Genomic DNA, 15,499 nt, shown 5'->3' on the forward strand with positions numbered 1-15,499 from the left:
CTTGTTTAAACCTGTAACCATTTCACCGCATAGTGGCAGACCATCCTTTCCCATCCACCCAAGACAAGTTGTCATCCACCAAGCAAGTACGATTAGATGTAGGAAGAGCAAATCCGTCGTCGATATCGCCTGAAAACTCTACTGAAAACCGGAATGCACGGATGTTGTGCGAAGCAACCCCAGGTCCTCTCCACCAAAAATCCGTAACGAACTCTTCAGTTATATATATACGCGAGCTAATTCCGGGCCACGCCTTTGAATAAGGAATTTATAAGCAGGCGTACGGTAAGACTAGCCGGCCTTGGTGTGCGCTAGAGAAAGCTTATGGGGCTAAAAGGAGCCGTCTGTCATAGTACTAAGTTCCGCCATTTGTTTGCTTTCAACGAAAAGATTGCTTGGATCGATTATAGAGCAAGATGAACTTTCAGAACAGAATGATAAGCGTATAAAGGCCAAAAAAGAAACTATGGTATACGCTACAGGCTCATCTCGACCTGCTCCTCAAAAGTGTTGGCACGTTTAGTAACCACAGTAATTCCGTGTGAACGTGATGCGTCAGTTCCGATGTTTCGCCATCAGTGGGCTCCTCTCCTGTGCCATTGCACCAGGAGCATTTGAAACCATCTCTCACTCCGTCGCCTCGACATCGCGTACAATCGGCCATCATGAGAGTATATGCATTCCTAAATTCCGCAAGAAAGTCTTAGTATACGTCGTCTTTTTTAGAGGCGGCAGGGGAGCGTGTGAGACTGACAGGGTTCGAATGGTAAGTGGCTGAGGGACTTATGTCGCCGGGTGAGGGGTTGTTTGCACTGTTTATATAAATGGTGCAGCCCAACCCAAAACATATTTTTGCGGCCCAAGACTTTTCGCCACCTTCTAGTGTAACCCCATCTTACCTAATGGAGTGTCAAACTTGCACGAGACCGTTCCTCTCGAACACAGCGCTTAACGATCACATTAACTTCTTTCGGGTCTGCAGCTGCTTTCTTTAATCTATCTCAGAAGTCTGACGTGGTCCAGTCCAAAGCACAATACCACGCACGCGAGCTCCAACGGTGTATTGAACATATCAGCGACCGCGAAATCGATGGGCATGAACTCACATTTACGGATGCCTCCGCGACAGAGTATAGCAGCATGGAAGAACTACGATGCCCGGAAAACCGGTGTGATCGAAACGACACGTTTGAATCATTGAAAGAACTGGAGAGACATTTCGCCACCCGTATGGCCTGCCCTTGTTTCCTCGAGCAGCAGAGCTGATACAGTGCAAAATAGACATTCCATGTGCTGAAACCTGCTCCTCGTGCGGCCATCAATTCAAACAAACTAGTTCATATCTGCATCACGCTTGCAAAAAAAAAAGCGGGCGAACGAGTGATATAGTCCGCCGGAGACGAAGTGCATTGCGTGACATAGTCAGAACTGAGTTGCGAAGGACGATGCGCAATCCCGAAGAGAAGACATCAAGGGTTCAGCCCATCCGCAAACGGCAGCGGGTTGAGGTCGGAGTCGAAAATCATGGTCAGTCCAGTAACCCTGCATGCTTCAATTTATTATATGCGTTCATTAATTATAGATATTAGCCGCTGAAAGTGCAATTGACGCGACCCTGTTTGGCTCCCCGAACAAAATGCCCTGCAACCCTCAAGTTAGCACGTACCCAGCGCAAATTGCCGCAGAGAGTGCCTTCGATGTTGCATCATCACAACTCGGCATAGATACCTCAACGCAAGACCTACATCAGTTGTCAAGCTTCTCGGTTCAATCCCCCTCCAATCCAGCGCAGTTCGCAAATTTGAATATACCAGCTGGTTTTACAGGGTGCAGGGCACCACTTATGTATTCCAGCAAGATGTTTTTGAAGGCACCGCTCATGAATCCCGCCGTGACGCTCACAAAGGCGCCTCTCATGGATGGGGCATACATGCAAGAATGGCCATTAACATGTGAGGGTCATGCGCCGGCAATGATTGCGAATGGAGCACATGTTGAGTCCTTTGATGCCGACGCTGTACATCAACAGGAAGGACATATTCTCATATCGAGTATAACTTAATGTAGATATAGACCTTTATGCATGGTTATTTGGGGCCTTAAACTTCATCTTCATGTACATCTGTCTGGCCGGTAAAAGAGAAATTCAAGCTGAAAACCGGACTCTCCATCTCCGCCGCTTTCCTTTGAAGGTCAAGATCGTTTGGGTAAAGCTTCTTCCGCCAAGTCTGAACTTCTTCCCGGGTCGCGAACACGCAATGTATAGCATAACCGGCCGTGATCTGGAACGCAAGCCGAGCATCAAAAATAGCTCTGATTCGGTGTTAGCGAAGCCACGGAATAAATGCTATTGAAACGACATACAACCCACCGTTGGCCATATCAACTTCAATCTTGGTGCACCGTTTGAGGGGTGCAAATGGAATATCCAGCAAGCCGATGGATAGGGGAAAGCCCTCAAGTGGCAATAGGTGCGATCCCCGGTAGTAAACCATTTTCGATTTTGGCGCCCATAGTTGAACCACGACTGCGTTTCGCGGCAGCTTGCCAGTCATGAAACCATAAATTGTTTGATCTTTACTCCATCTGAATACTTCATATATACCGAGTCCGAACCGCGAAAATAACGTATGTAGAAACTGTATGATGCGCTGAAAAGACGGGCTTAGAATGAAACCTGGCAATGAGTACTGCGTTACTGACCTCGTCCTTGAGGACAATATGCTTTAAAAAGTCGATCCCATCGCTGGATTCCAGCTGCATTCCCCTTTTTTGCATTGCTTCTACTTGCCGTCCAACCTCGGAATCCTCAACGCAGTAAACAGCATCTGCAGAAAATATCCTCCGCACATCGTCAGGCGAGATTGAAATGCTTGAGGTCATGGTGAAAGCTGCGCTAACTTGAACAACAGCAACCTGTCAGGAAGGTACTAGTGACGTTGTTTAGGCGAACTGCTGACGAGAAATGAGAACTCAACACGGAATCGGCTTAATGACGTTTCCGGGTAATTCTCGCTCTCCTACAACCCCGCTTTTAGTCTGTCGTGACTCACTGCGCCTCGTCGTCATGATACTTTTCTTGTGCTGGCCCTTAGATCATTTTGGTGCTTCTTCGGGGAGCACGTACTAGCGCCGGCCCCACTCACTTTCATGTTCTTGTTCTGTTCGCGAAACATACACTTGCATCACCACGTCTCACTCTCATGTTCTTGTTCTGTTCGCGAAACATGCACTTGCACCACTACGTCGCACTCTCATGTTCTTGTTCTGTTCGCGAAACATGTACCTGCACCGCCATGTCTCACTATCATGTCCTTGTTCTGCGCGAAGCAAGTGCTGTCACCAACCAACGCACCTCATTGTTCCTGTTCTGTTTGAAGAACAGTGCTTTACCTCATATGAACAGTCTTAGCAAAGAACTTGCTGGTGATGGAGGTTCTCGAGGGCTGAGTAAGGATCAAGCTATTAGACTGCATGTCTGAGTATGCAGATAGATCGAAAAACAATGCAACTTTAGTCTGCATCCTGAAGGTAATAAATGGTGCTTTCCTGGACATGATCCTGTATTACCGTTTCGCTACCGTTTCCTTCTTTGCGTGGACTACAATACACCAGTTCAACCTCAAACACTGCACGTCTACCTCCTAGAACATGACGCAATACCAGAAAATGTGAGCAGAGGCATTTACATTGACTGTTCTGTTTGTTCACACATTGGTAGGCTCACAATCTCCGACGCTGCACTAAATTCAACCACCAGCGTTACGCAGACCCACGAAGAAAAGCCCAACCCTAGTGGGACGAAAATGTTCGAACCCCTCGATTCACGGCCGATTCAGAGCTCCATGGTAACTATGGGCACCAGTGCAGGTGGTGCAACGCATTCCGCCGCAGGCCAACAAGTCTACAATCACGTCAAACGCACCACTTCGCCTGCAGGTAGCGCCAGCGAAGGACCACGGAGTAAATTGCCCTCCACCTTTGCCCAGACTACTTAGCTAACTAATACAAGAAAACGGAAGCGAAGCCGGTAGCGCACAATGTGATGTCGTCGAACAGGCTACCCCGTTAGATGCCTTACCGTCCGGGCTGCCTAAATTAGCTATCGCGGACAAAGATGGCAATCCTGTGGTGAACTGTCGGATGCTTCGCTCTCCCCTCCACACACGGAAAATAATGGTGAGAGGGGCGCGGTCCATTGCGAGCAAGAGCATGACAAAGCCAATGTTGCTGCTACCCCGGAGGGCAGCATCTCTCCAGAAACACCACGAAGTATGAGGCCCTCAATATTTTATCAAAACTATCTGGCTGAATGTTACAAGGTATCACAGAGAATGACACTGAAGAGGCAACCTCACGACGCTATGGCGATGGACTAAGTGCTTCCCAGCTGGCGGCTTTGTTGTCTGAGCTACAGGGCCTGCGTTGCTCGTTGGCGGATCAAGACAGCGGAGACAGTGATGGACTATCGTGCACGTGCGAATCCACAGACTCAATGCCCTCGCCGGCCACATCACTATCAGAGCATGACGCATTATATTTTGCGTTTGCAAGTATGTCAACTGCGATTCCAGCTACTGCTGGGATGGTGCTGATAGACAGACAATCTCCTTAGGCTTTAGCTGAGGCCCAATTCCAAGTCACGCGGCCAATGATGTGCGAATATTCGGTGGGGCAAGCACAAAGTCATTAGGTTTAAAAGGCCATGGAACCCCGCCCCTGCTAGATACTAGTCCTCTGATAGCAATAAAGCCCGCGAAGAACATGAAAATGAATAACTCAAACGAATTATATGCGGTGTATACGTGCGATCGAACAGAAGTTCGGTCGCTCTTTGACAAAATCGTTCAATCTCTCCCATCTCTCACCCCGTCTGCGGAGATAGAGTCAGCGAATGGCAAAATGGTCCGTTATGATGAGACACGTGAGATAGCAATGTTCAACGAATTTATTGACGAGAATGTGAGTTTCGCGCTGGGCGATAATTGGCTATGGCTAATCATAACAAAAGCTCCACAATAATGTGGGTGTTTTCCTCGGTCACCGCATAGAGCAAGGGAAGCGCCAACATGAACCAGTCGCGGCACATTTAGAAGGAGACACTTGGATCATTGTTGAGCCGAATCAGGTCGCCATCCTAACTCCGCTATCCAGCAAACCTGTCAATATTATGCTCGGGAAATGGAACACGGCGGAGGGCAAGGTTCAGAAAAGAGGGTTTATTGAACATGCTGTTAGTTCCTATCTTATCTTGCCGGAGGTTAGGTTTCGGTTTCTTCCGCAGGGAGTACCGTTCCACTTGGCTGTTGTTCCGATAAAAAAAAAAGCTGGAAGAGTAGCTGCGTTCTGAAATCCACGTCCTGTATCTCGTCGCTGACGGGAATGCCCTCGTGTGCCATAGTAGATGTCGCCGGGATGCCGTCGAACATTCCGTCCCAGCCGTTGCACGCCATTGCGGATGTGGCCGAGAAGGGGTTGCACATTGAATCCCAGTCTTCCCAACTCAATCCGCATTTCTGCATAAACTCTTCCAACATTTGGTGCTGCACAGGATCTGCAATGCCACCCACAGCCCCCATTGCAACGTCACCCTGCGGAACAGCGCGAGAAGTAGAGGTAGATGCCGAAGATTCCGGGTCAGCATTCGACGCCTCGCTGATATCAGATTGCTCTGTAGTCTCTTCTGCGCTTGGTCTGTGCCTCTTTGAGGTAGGACTGTCCTCGACCTGGGGTCTCTTCTGCCCGGCCGCCCAACCAATCCATTCTCCGTCGCTCTCGCCAGCGTGCGCCGCGCTCTCAGCCGCGGAGCCGCCTAACCAAGTCATGGACTCTAGGTCAAGGTCGCGAGCGCTGTTGCATCCCGGCATGTGATTCACATGCATATTGTTGTCGTGGCTGCCGTTTATAACTGGAGTCGTCCTGTCACGGCGTGAAGGTTCAGACTCGTGTCGTATGCTGACATCGCGTCCGTGATCGTAGCGACTACTCGCAGTCCTGGTGAGAATAGGATCTAATAACTCCATTACCTTTGACTGAAATGGATATGGTGTGCCTGCTCTTTCGTCTCCTAGTGACATTGACTCTAGAAGCTCGCCAAGCGTCATGTCCATAAACAATTCCATGCATGAAAATGCCCGGTCGCTTGCGCCAAACGTTGACGAAACATATTCGTATGTTAGAAGCTGTCCTTCCATCTGGTGGCGATACCAGATACAAAATGACACAGGGTGGAAAAGAGGGACGACTCGATGTAGAGCACGACTACCCTCAAGCCACCGGGCAATATATGGGAGAACTGAACGCAAAGTCCACTCCAGACCAGCTTTGGAGCCAACCCAATCCTCATCAGACGCTTTGCAGATTGAGTAGAAGCTCGTAGTGGCGTGGCCAAAGACCGTAAGAATGAGCAAGCCAGCCATGCCGAAAGGCGCAAGGAGCTGAATCACTCTTGACGCCTTGCGTGCTTGCCGCTTTAGGTCGCCACTCTGCACCACCAATTTCTTGTCGACAATTTCGAAATGCAGTAAGGACAGGTTCATGAATGATACCACCCAGTGAAGGTACTGTGATGTCTTGGCGTTGCCCTTCGTTGCGTCGTGCATTTTGCTGTAGACAACTGTTGCATCATCCTTCTCTAAGGCATAGCGGCGCCATAGGCGTAGCAAAGAGGGCTTCGACTCCCCGCCAAACCTGCAGAGTCGCATTGCTAATCTGAAATCATCGCCGTTGTGCATCATTTGCCTAAAACCACGCGCAAAGGTTGGCAGGAGCGGAGGGGCACCGGTGACTTCCAGGCCAGCCGGGGTTGGATGTACGGCGCTAGGTTCAACGCTTTGCTGAGAGTCCCACTCAGCATCGGCTGGTGGACTAACGGTCTGGTGAGAACTCGCCCGGGATAGAGCGTCGTTTGCCTGGATAGGCCTGCACGTCTGTTCGCAAGGGAGCACAACTCTGCCGCATTTCGTAATACAGCTCCCTAACTGGAAGAGAATAAAGCGCGGATCTTCCTGCGGCGCGGAGGAGCAACACTGCTTAGCCGTTGCTGTGCAAATGATATAAAGGCATCCAAGCTGCTCAACCTCGACAATGTGTAGAGTATCCTCCACAACATGCTCGTCAACGCGACGGACAGCGACCAGAACAACACTGTTATCGTCTTGGCGCCGGCCACTGATGTCAATCTCGTATGGCAGATCGTGTTGGATGACGGAGGCTGGTAACAACTCCATGGGCTTCTGATGGTTGTAAGGCGGCGGTCGTAGGATGATGGTTGTGGGAAGAAGGAAGGGGGGCGGGAAGGAGGCGGCAGATTCGTACTGCGATACTGGCGCACCTATGACAGTCTCAGCCGCTCACCAACACGACGCTCCTATAATCACCTCTTACCAACTGGGCACGCCTTAACATGGGATACGGACACTACATCCGCAGCGGCGTAGAGGGAGTATGGCCCACTTGGCTCGGCCGGTTTGGCCAAACCGGACCATGGCCGCCAATAATGGCCCGCACTCAGCATGGACTCGATGGCTGCCGTGGACAATTCGCAGAGACAGGACGACCCGAATTATGGGTCCTAGTCCAGCCGCTCTGTCCAGCGTCTTCGGGAACGGAAGTGCAGGAACCGGTCACCATCTTGATTTCCAATTCAACGAATAGCTCATAGTGGACCCGTAGGATCTTGGATGATTGATGGGAGCCTGCGCCATTGATGTAAACCGCTCCGAGCGCAACAGGGCCTCATGAAGCATGTCACTCCGGCGCGAGTTACACATGGCCTGGTATTGCCCAGGTCCTATGCAGGTTTTATGCGAGTGACACTACTTATGACTCGGCGTTCCCGACAACATGTATTCAACATGCAGGCCACACCGCTTCTCGAAATGCTGCCTAGCATTGATCCTCTGGAATACATCTCAGGGTTTACCACATATGCTACCCTCGTTGTATATCTCGCAATCAGGCTTTTGATCAAAAAAACCTTTCCCTCCATGGTCGGACTCGCGTCATGCATTCTCTCGTTATTAGTATGCGCGCTAGTATTCGGCATATCACGCCTCAGGGCCGACACAGGGCTTCAGTTCGGATCGTTTACCGCTTTGCGACTAGCGAACTGGCTGTGCATAAGTATAGAGGTAGTAAGTGTCTAAAGATCGCTTTATTGACCGGACTAAGGCTAATGCTGTTAGACCGAATTTAACAGAAAGCTGCTCTATCAATTCGGCTCATACCTTCACTTGATCATACCGGCGCTGGGCTACATAGCCTCACTTTGCATTGTTATATTGGGCTTTGAAAGCTACCTCGCTGTGCAGTCGCAGTGGTGTTGGGGTTCTATCTTGGTTATGAGCATGGTCCCAGCCTTGACAGCTATCAGCATTGCCAGTGCTATCAACGACGAGGACCTGCGGTGGGATACTCTGCGCAAAGTGCGCAGAACCATGTACTGGCTCGCGTTCCCAGTACTTACTGGTCTGGCACTAATACTATGCTGCAGTATGTTTTCTGCTGCGCAAGCGCCCTCTTTACATGAAATCCAATACCCTGCTCATGCCATACTGGGTCAAGTGGTGGTGGCGCTCTCGCAGAGAAAAAATCTTCTTGGAAGAATGGAGCGAGACTATGACGGCAATGAACATAGAACAGCTTCTCTAAGTACTTCTAGGGAGACTTTGGCGAATCACGCAGAGGATCCTGGGCATGCGTTAGCGGACTTGGACCGCGATGTCACCGAGGCCTACCACTTGCAGCTTCAGGATATGTACAAACCCAGACCTCAGGACGCTTGAGTCAAATTTATCAATTTTGCTTAGCTACAAAGGGACCGATTTACCGAATCACTTCCTTCGAATGCACTTATAAGTAACAGCCACTTAAGCTGAACCCCAGATTTTGATACATACATATGTCTACGTCTTCCTCAATAAAAATAGCTATCAGAGCTTTTCACCCAATACTTTCATCATAAATATAGGTAGTGTCGGCGCCCATTCTTCTACACATCGCTTTAACCCTCAGACACCAGCCATGGACGAGTCTCTGACCGAAGCTTTACACCGAGCAACTGACCTTGCTTCACAAGGCACAAAAGGCGAACAAACACTGTGGGACATTACGCGAAATGCAAGAAACTTTTCCTCGTTTTCAACGGAAATTAAAACGGCCGCAGACGGGATTCTGCCATATTGTGGGCAACCGCTGCAAATTTCAACACTGAAAGAAACCCGCGGGTACAATGAAACATTGTTGAAAATGCTCAAGAGTACCCCGGGGGAACAGATTGTCAAGGCAAAGTGCAAGGAGGAAGATGGCCCGACGGTTGTCACTATTGCAACCATTGCGGTAGTTTGTGCGGAACTCGCCCGCTATCCCCCATCCCACGTCAAAAAAGGAAATCTCAGCAGTTTACTATGGGATACTAGGGTGATCAAGGCCGCCAAAATGTTTTACATGCCTCCGCGAAAGAGAACTGTTGTGCCTGATTTAACGGCAGGGTCTGCATGTGATGCAGACACTGAGGACAACTCCGACGCCCCAACCGAAAATGTCTACGACGACAACGTAGATCGGTATCGCCACGGTGCCGATGCTACGTTGCAAAAAGACAAAACTCACGATGAACGGAACTAGACTGTGACAGGGGACATACTCAGCGGGTGACTACGGCTCTGTTGTTTTGCTGTAAAGTTTGCTCCATACATGAATTGGTACTTTCTATGCTCTAGAATCATATTATCAATGACAAAATATTGCCGCTTTGAGCTTCTTGACTACTGCTTGATGATCTGAAAAGGCTTTTTCAGGGGATGCATGTTCAACGGAGGTGCGGCGGCTGAGTGTAGCATAAAACTCGTTGTTGCTGCACAGATACTGCCTTGAATAAGAAAAACTGGTAATGACTAGTACGCCCTGATACTATAATACTACCGCTACCCCAACACGGTCCGAGCGTGCTTTAAATTACCATGGCATGCAATTGGCACCAAAAAAAGTCCGAAGAGACTGCACCAGGAAAGGTACGAGCCCTCAACGTTGTACTCCAACATTGATTGACAAATAAAGTCGTGCGGGATCAATCTTTATGTCTTGACAATAGGAGATTCTGCAGAAGATCTGCTCCCATTATCCAATGTGCAGCTTTGAGATCATGCAGATGCCTACGCGATTTACGCCTACAAACTCGAATTAGAAGGTGATCCTGCAGCTAAGATAGCCTTTGCTAGCAGCCTTTTCAAGTTTGCGGAAAGTATGGCGCCCTTGTCTGGGAAGAAGTTGTTCGAGCACCGTCTCGCTTGTGTTCGACTCTGGGACGAGACTCAAAAATATTTGCTCATCTCGAAAGGAGAAACTCTTAACTGGGGTTTTCTTCGAAGCCAATCGGAGCGAAATGTGTGGAGATATTGTGACTAGAAGCATGAAATTTGGCCAATCAATGTAATAATGATGCAGGGACAGCCCGTGCTGTATGGTTTTCTTGCCCTTGGAACATGTTTATCCAGCTATATTTTAAACATACATCGACTGCCGACTATTCAGTGGCAAAGTTGAGCCAGATATCTCTCTTTTCGCCTAATTTAAATTTGGTTCAAACTTACTAAAACATTTCCCTTTTCCTATGCGTCAAACCACCATGCATGCGTTGGATGCTTATTTGAATGGTTTTGTCGAGACACAACCAGCACCAGAACAGTCTATCTCACTCCTTTGCTCAACCAAAGACTAAAGTGGCCATCTACGTCGCAACTATGGATAAAGGTACTCATTTTAAGATGGTAGAGCACTCGAATAGTTCTCAAACACCTAAAATGATGCAGTTCTTAGGCGGCCTCCATGTGAAACCGATTGTCTGGGCGGTATTTGCAAGGGCAGGGCTTAGGCCTGAGAAGAGAAAGGAGCTGACAGAGCAGACATGGAAGCACGCTGCCATCCATAATCGATGTCTCATGAGTATCACGCGGCTATGCTTCCAAATCAACACAGTCCCTTTGAGACAAGGTGGTCGCCCAGAGAAAATTCTGCAGCAGCAATGTGGCGAAAAAGTGCTTGACTTTCTTCACAACTTCAGAAAGGACCAGCAGTTACAGAGATCTGGTTGGACACCCCATGAGTTGGAAGATTTAGAACATGATCTAGTAAGTTTTACTGATAACCATAACAAGATGATGCTCATATGTCTTAGTCCGCATTGAAAAGCGCTATTCAGGAAACGGCAGCAAGTAACGGAATTACTGTGACAACCTGTTACTTGTCTAAGGAGGAGGAAAAAGAGGAAGAAATCTGCAAGCTGTTCAAAGAGATAAAGAGATGGCTTTTCCTTTGATGTGAATGGCCAGGGAGCTTGGCGGAACTGGCAGACTATACCAAGAAGCAAAGGGAGGTGCCAGTGGAGAGCTTCGCGACCGGACGGGTTAATGTTGAAAGATTTGGCACAGCGCTGGACAGCCTGTTTGTTCACGGTGGTTTACAAGACTTTTGTGTTGGTTATAAGAACGTCAGATGTTCCTCATTCTCCGCGCACCATCGCCTTGTTTTCTCAACCATCTTCCACCTATTTTGCTACGATGTACTTTTCACTCTACTGCTGAACATAACATTTACTTTCCCTCCAGACCAAGCCGCATTTGAAATTGACATGCCTCACAAGGTCAAGGTTATATTTCAACAGGGCTGCGTTACGTTTAGATGCCAACATAATACCTCCCATATATGTGGGGCTAGCGTCAAACGGCGTGACCCTTCACATGTCGGCTAGAACTGGGCCAGTGATAGCTGTTGGTGGATCAGAAGGAATTTCAAAATGGGATATCAAAAGAGCTTTCGATCAGACTGGAGCAATCTGGGACGAGACGGAGTTCGATTTCATGCTACAGTCTCTGGATTATTATGGACTTATCGATTTGCATGGAGTTTAACCTCCAGGTGACCGATGCCTTTCGGCCACACGTATGTGTTTGCCTTCCTACTATCCCAAAACCGAGATATGCGATGTTGATATCACAGAAACAGAAGATATGGTTACATTTGCAACTTCAGAGCTTTGCCGGAAAAACTAGCGGTGGCATGGCTTGATTTGTCGGACAGGCTCTATCCATCATCTGACAGTATAGCCATCGGGAACAGAGGTATAAATAGCTACGCAACCCTTTCATTAGCAAATAAATCTTAATGTTCTCATATTATGTATGTTTTCTGGAATCTAAGTCTGTTAATATAACCTTCTAATGTCTTGCGTTTGGGGTATCAGCGGCGGGGTATGTATTAAGCGAACTTATCCAAGACTTGTCTAATATGGCGCAGAAGCCGAAGCAAACACTGAAATTCAACGTTTTGGTGGATTTGAAAGATTGTATTGAAGAAAGCGGAACATTGTTAACTGAATATGCGGATGGTTTTGGTGTAACAACTAAGCCTACAGAAGATTCACGGGCTTCCTCCATTTTTCACAATCTCGAGAAAGCAATGAAGACGTCAGAGCCGGAACAAGACCTGAAACAAGTATTGGAGAGTCTTTTCATCTATCCATGTATAGGGTGTCGCATTGGGAAGGAGATGGCAGGCTCACTCCAGAACCAGATACTGGTATTCCATGTGGAGAAACAAATGGTTCTATTATCGCAAGTGTCGATTCATCTCTACGTGATGATCTTGGGCCTGGAAAGCGTTTATTGACAGCACTCAGGAGGTAAAAGATATATAAAACATTTGTGGCTGCCTCTGGAGACTGCGCAGTAGCTCTTTTCTTCAAGCTTCAATTACTGCTCTCAGCGATGGCCTATCCTCACCCTGTTACAGTGCAACGCCGGTATTCCCTTCCAGCAAGGCCGTCTGACTTGCAACCCCAATGTGGCAAAAGCTGTGCCACAGAAACGGAACTCGCAAAATTCAGGAACGAGAGCGGCAGAGTGATTAAAGTTCTTCACAACCGAAGCCTTGTATACAGCCATTACATAGTACATCTCGAAAATGTACTTACATCCAAGCTTGCCGAACATGATCCAACTTTTCCGGGGAGAGCGCTTCGTGATGCGTGGAGAACTATTGCTCTGCAGTCAGCGACCATTGAGGTTTTAGCTGACAGTCTCTCCACAGCTAGCAAATAACTCGCACACACGCAAACGGCAGGGATCCAAGATAAAGTTGGCTGTGTCTGGGCTAGGAAGCCTTTTTTTTGTTGTCTTTTACGCATGCGAAGACACAAGCATAACCGAAAATAGAGGCCCTCGAGACGAATACTATGGACCGAGCCCTGAGGGCATATTAGCCCTTTGCACAGACAAGCATGGGACACCAGAGAAAGTCAACAAAGCTGGACTGTGTATAGTTGGCTGAATTTTCCTACAACTGCATTTGGCCAGTCAAAATATCAGTCCCTTATTTGCCCCTTTTCCGAGTATATAAGCCAGCTTGGCATTGACAACCACTGCTTCAGTGAAATCTTCGGCATGTAGAAAGCCAACACAGAAGAAACACAGAAACAGCAACGCGTGGTGGAACAAGAGAGCATCTCTTTCAAGCTGTTATAGGATCGAAACGATTCCTCACTTCTTCCTCTTGGTTCTTACGAAAATATACGACACAGGCATCGCGTCCTTTACCAAAGGTGACCATACACAATGAGTCTGCCTCAGAATTGCACTGCAAAACAGGCTCTTCGCCACAGCTTTTATGTTGGCAGTGTGTCAGATTCTGTACCTGCGTCGGATTCTGTGTCTATGCCTGGTTTCGAAACTATTATGACAAGAATAATGCAAACTGCGAGACTGCCAGAGTGGACCTTTACTGCAACAAGATTGGATGTGTTCACCATCAAAAGCATGGAACTTTCGTTCTATGCAAACAGATGCTTACTCGAAATCGCTGAGCGGATGCCCTTTTTTCAGGGCTTTTCGTTCATCGACGACTCGCATTTAGGTGTAGGCGCACGCTATATGGTCGCCGCTTTCCTTGCCGGGCTTCTTCATAACCCAACCTATGTGGATTCTATCGATTTTGACACCCTGCCTGGACTTCTTTGGCAAGCCCTTGTACAGATATGTGAGAAAGATGACAAGGTAGGTTCGATCTCCACATACTTCGAATTGAATCTACGCTTATTTACAAAATGAAACAAGGTCCCGGGGTACTGTCGCCAGGCTCCTTGTTCACTTATTTTGGAATTTTCTCCTCTCTTACCATCACCTGTAGAAATTCCGGTTAACTAACCGTACGACCCGTTTCTTCGGCCTATTTTGCTATCATCATCAACTGTTGGCCTTGCGTCGTCGGAGTCAGTCACGGATCGCCTCCTCCCTCGCCTACAAACGACGGAATCGTCGCAGCACAAATCACGATTTTTTTTCCCTCTGCTGTGCTGCTTTGCTTGACGCCTACCCCCCCTTGAAAAACGTATTTCGTCCAGAAAAAAAGCCACCCAGAAGTTTCCGCGACGCGTTTTTGCGCGCCAGAGCATGGACAACGCTACCTATCTAGCCGATGGTTTAAACGGAACCTCCAACCTTCACGACTACTCGTCGCCGGTATCCTTTTCGCCTCACTGCATTCAGCCAGATTCTCTTCTACCACAGACGCTTCGACCTCTGCAGCCTTCTTCGAACACCATGCAGCCCCTCTACAGTAGCAACCCGGACACCCCGCGCTCTAAAATGCCTTACACGCCAAACTCTGCGCATAATCTGCCCAGCTACCCTCAAAGCACCCAGACTAGCGCTCGAAACGACATGCACTCAATTGCTCAAGACCTCCTCTCGCCGCACACTGGCTATGGAACTTCCCAGCCCATGATGAACGGTGCTGCCAGGGCTGCCTGTCGACCGCAGCTCATTGCCCCCGCGTCTACTGGTGACCGCGGTGATCCTGCCCAGCATTCCACGCCGCTCACCCCCGTTGTTGGCTGCCAGGGCCGCAGAGGCATCCTCCCCAGCACGCCTGGGCGGCCTGTCGCTCCCGTCGCCGGTACCTTGGCCGCCATGAACATGCTCATTCCGCCCAAGGACGCCGATGGCAAGTTCCCGTGCCCTCACTGCACAAAGAGTTATTTCCGCGCCAAGGACTTAAAGCGCCATTACCTGCGCCGTGAGTCTTGCTCTCTCAATACCTTGCCACGCCCGATGCGACGTCATGCTAACCCAATTGCACAGACACTGGCGACCGTCCGTACACGTGTGTTCTCTGCTGCGACACTTTTTCTCGCAGTGACATTCTCAAGCGGCATTACCAAAAATGCGCCATCCGACGTAGTAATCCCACCAGAGTTTCGCACCTGTCCAGCGACCAGCCCCAGCTCTCTTGCTCCTCTAGCATGGGATGCCTAGACAGTCCCGCTGACGGCGATCGGCGTGGCTCTCAGTCTAATAGCGGCGTCGTCAATTCTACGAACGTGCAGAACATGCACGGCTATGATGTCCCTCCCGGCCAGCGTGGTATGCCCAACTATTGCGCCGAAAATAACGCTCCTCAGTCCAGCCTTGACTGGGCGAAGATGTTCCCTCCCGCTGGCCCTTAA

The 15,499-nt window shown here is 49.0% G+C and overlaps 1 protein-coding gene across 1 annotated transcript; it reads left to right on the plus strand.

Annotated features, from left to right (window-relative positions):
• Positions 1–14,594: 14,594 nt before the first annotated feature.
• ISF_09373 (C2H2 transcription factor RfeC) lies at positions 14,595–15,499 on the plus strand (the record flags this gene model as incomplete). The annotated part of the gene is made up of 2 exons (XM_018852975.1): positions 14,595–15,069; positions 15,135–15,499. The coding sequence occupies 2 exons, from the start codon at positions 14,595–14,597 to the stop codon at positions 15,497–15,499; spliced, it is 840 nt and encodes a 279-aa protein (XP_018699841.1).

Source organism: Cordyceps fumosorosea (assembly GCF_001636725.1).
Source record: "Cordyceps fumosorosea ARSEF 2679 chromosome Unknown scaffold_47, whole genome shotgun sequence".
Classification (NCBI taxonomy): domain Eukaryota; kingdom Fungi; phylum Ascomycota; class Sordariomycetes; order Hypocreales; family Cordycipitaceae; genus Cordyceps; species Cordyceps fumosorosea.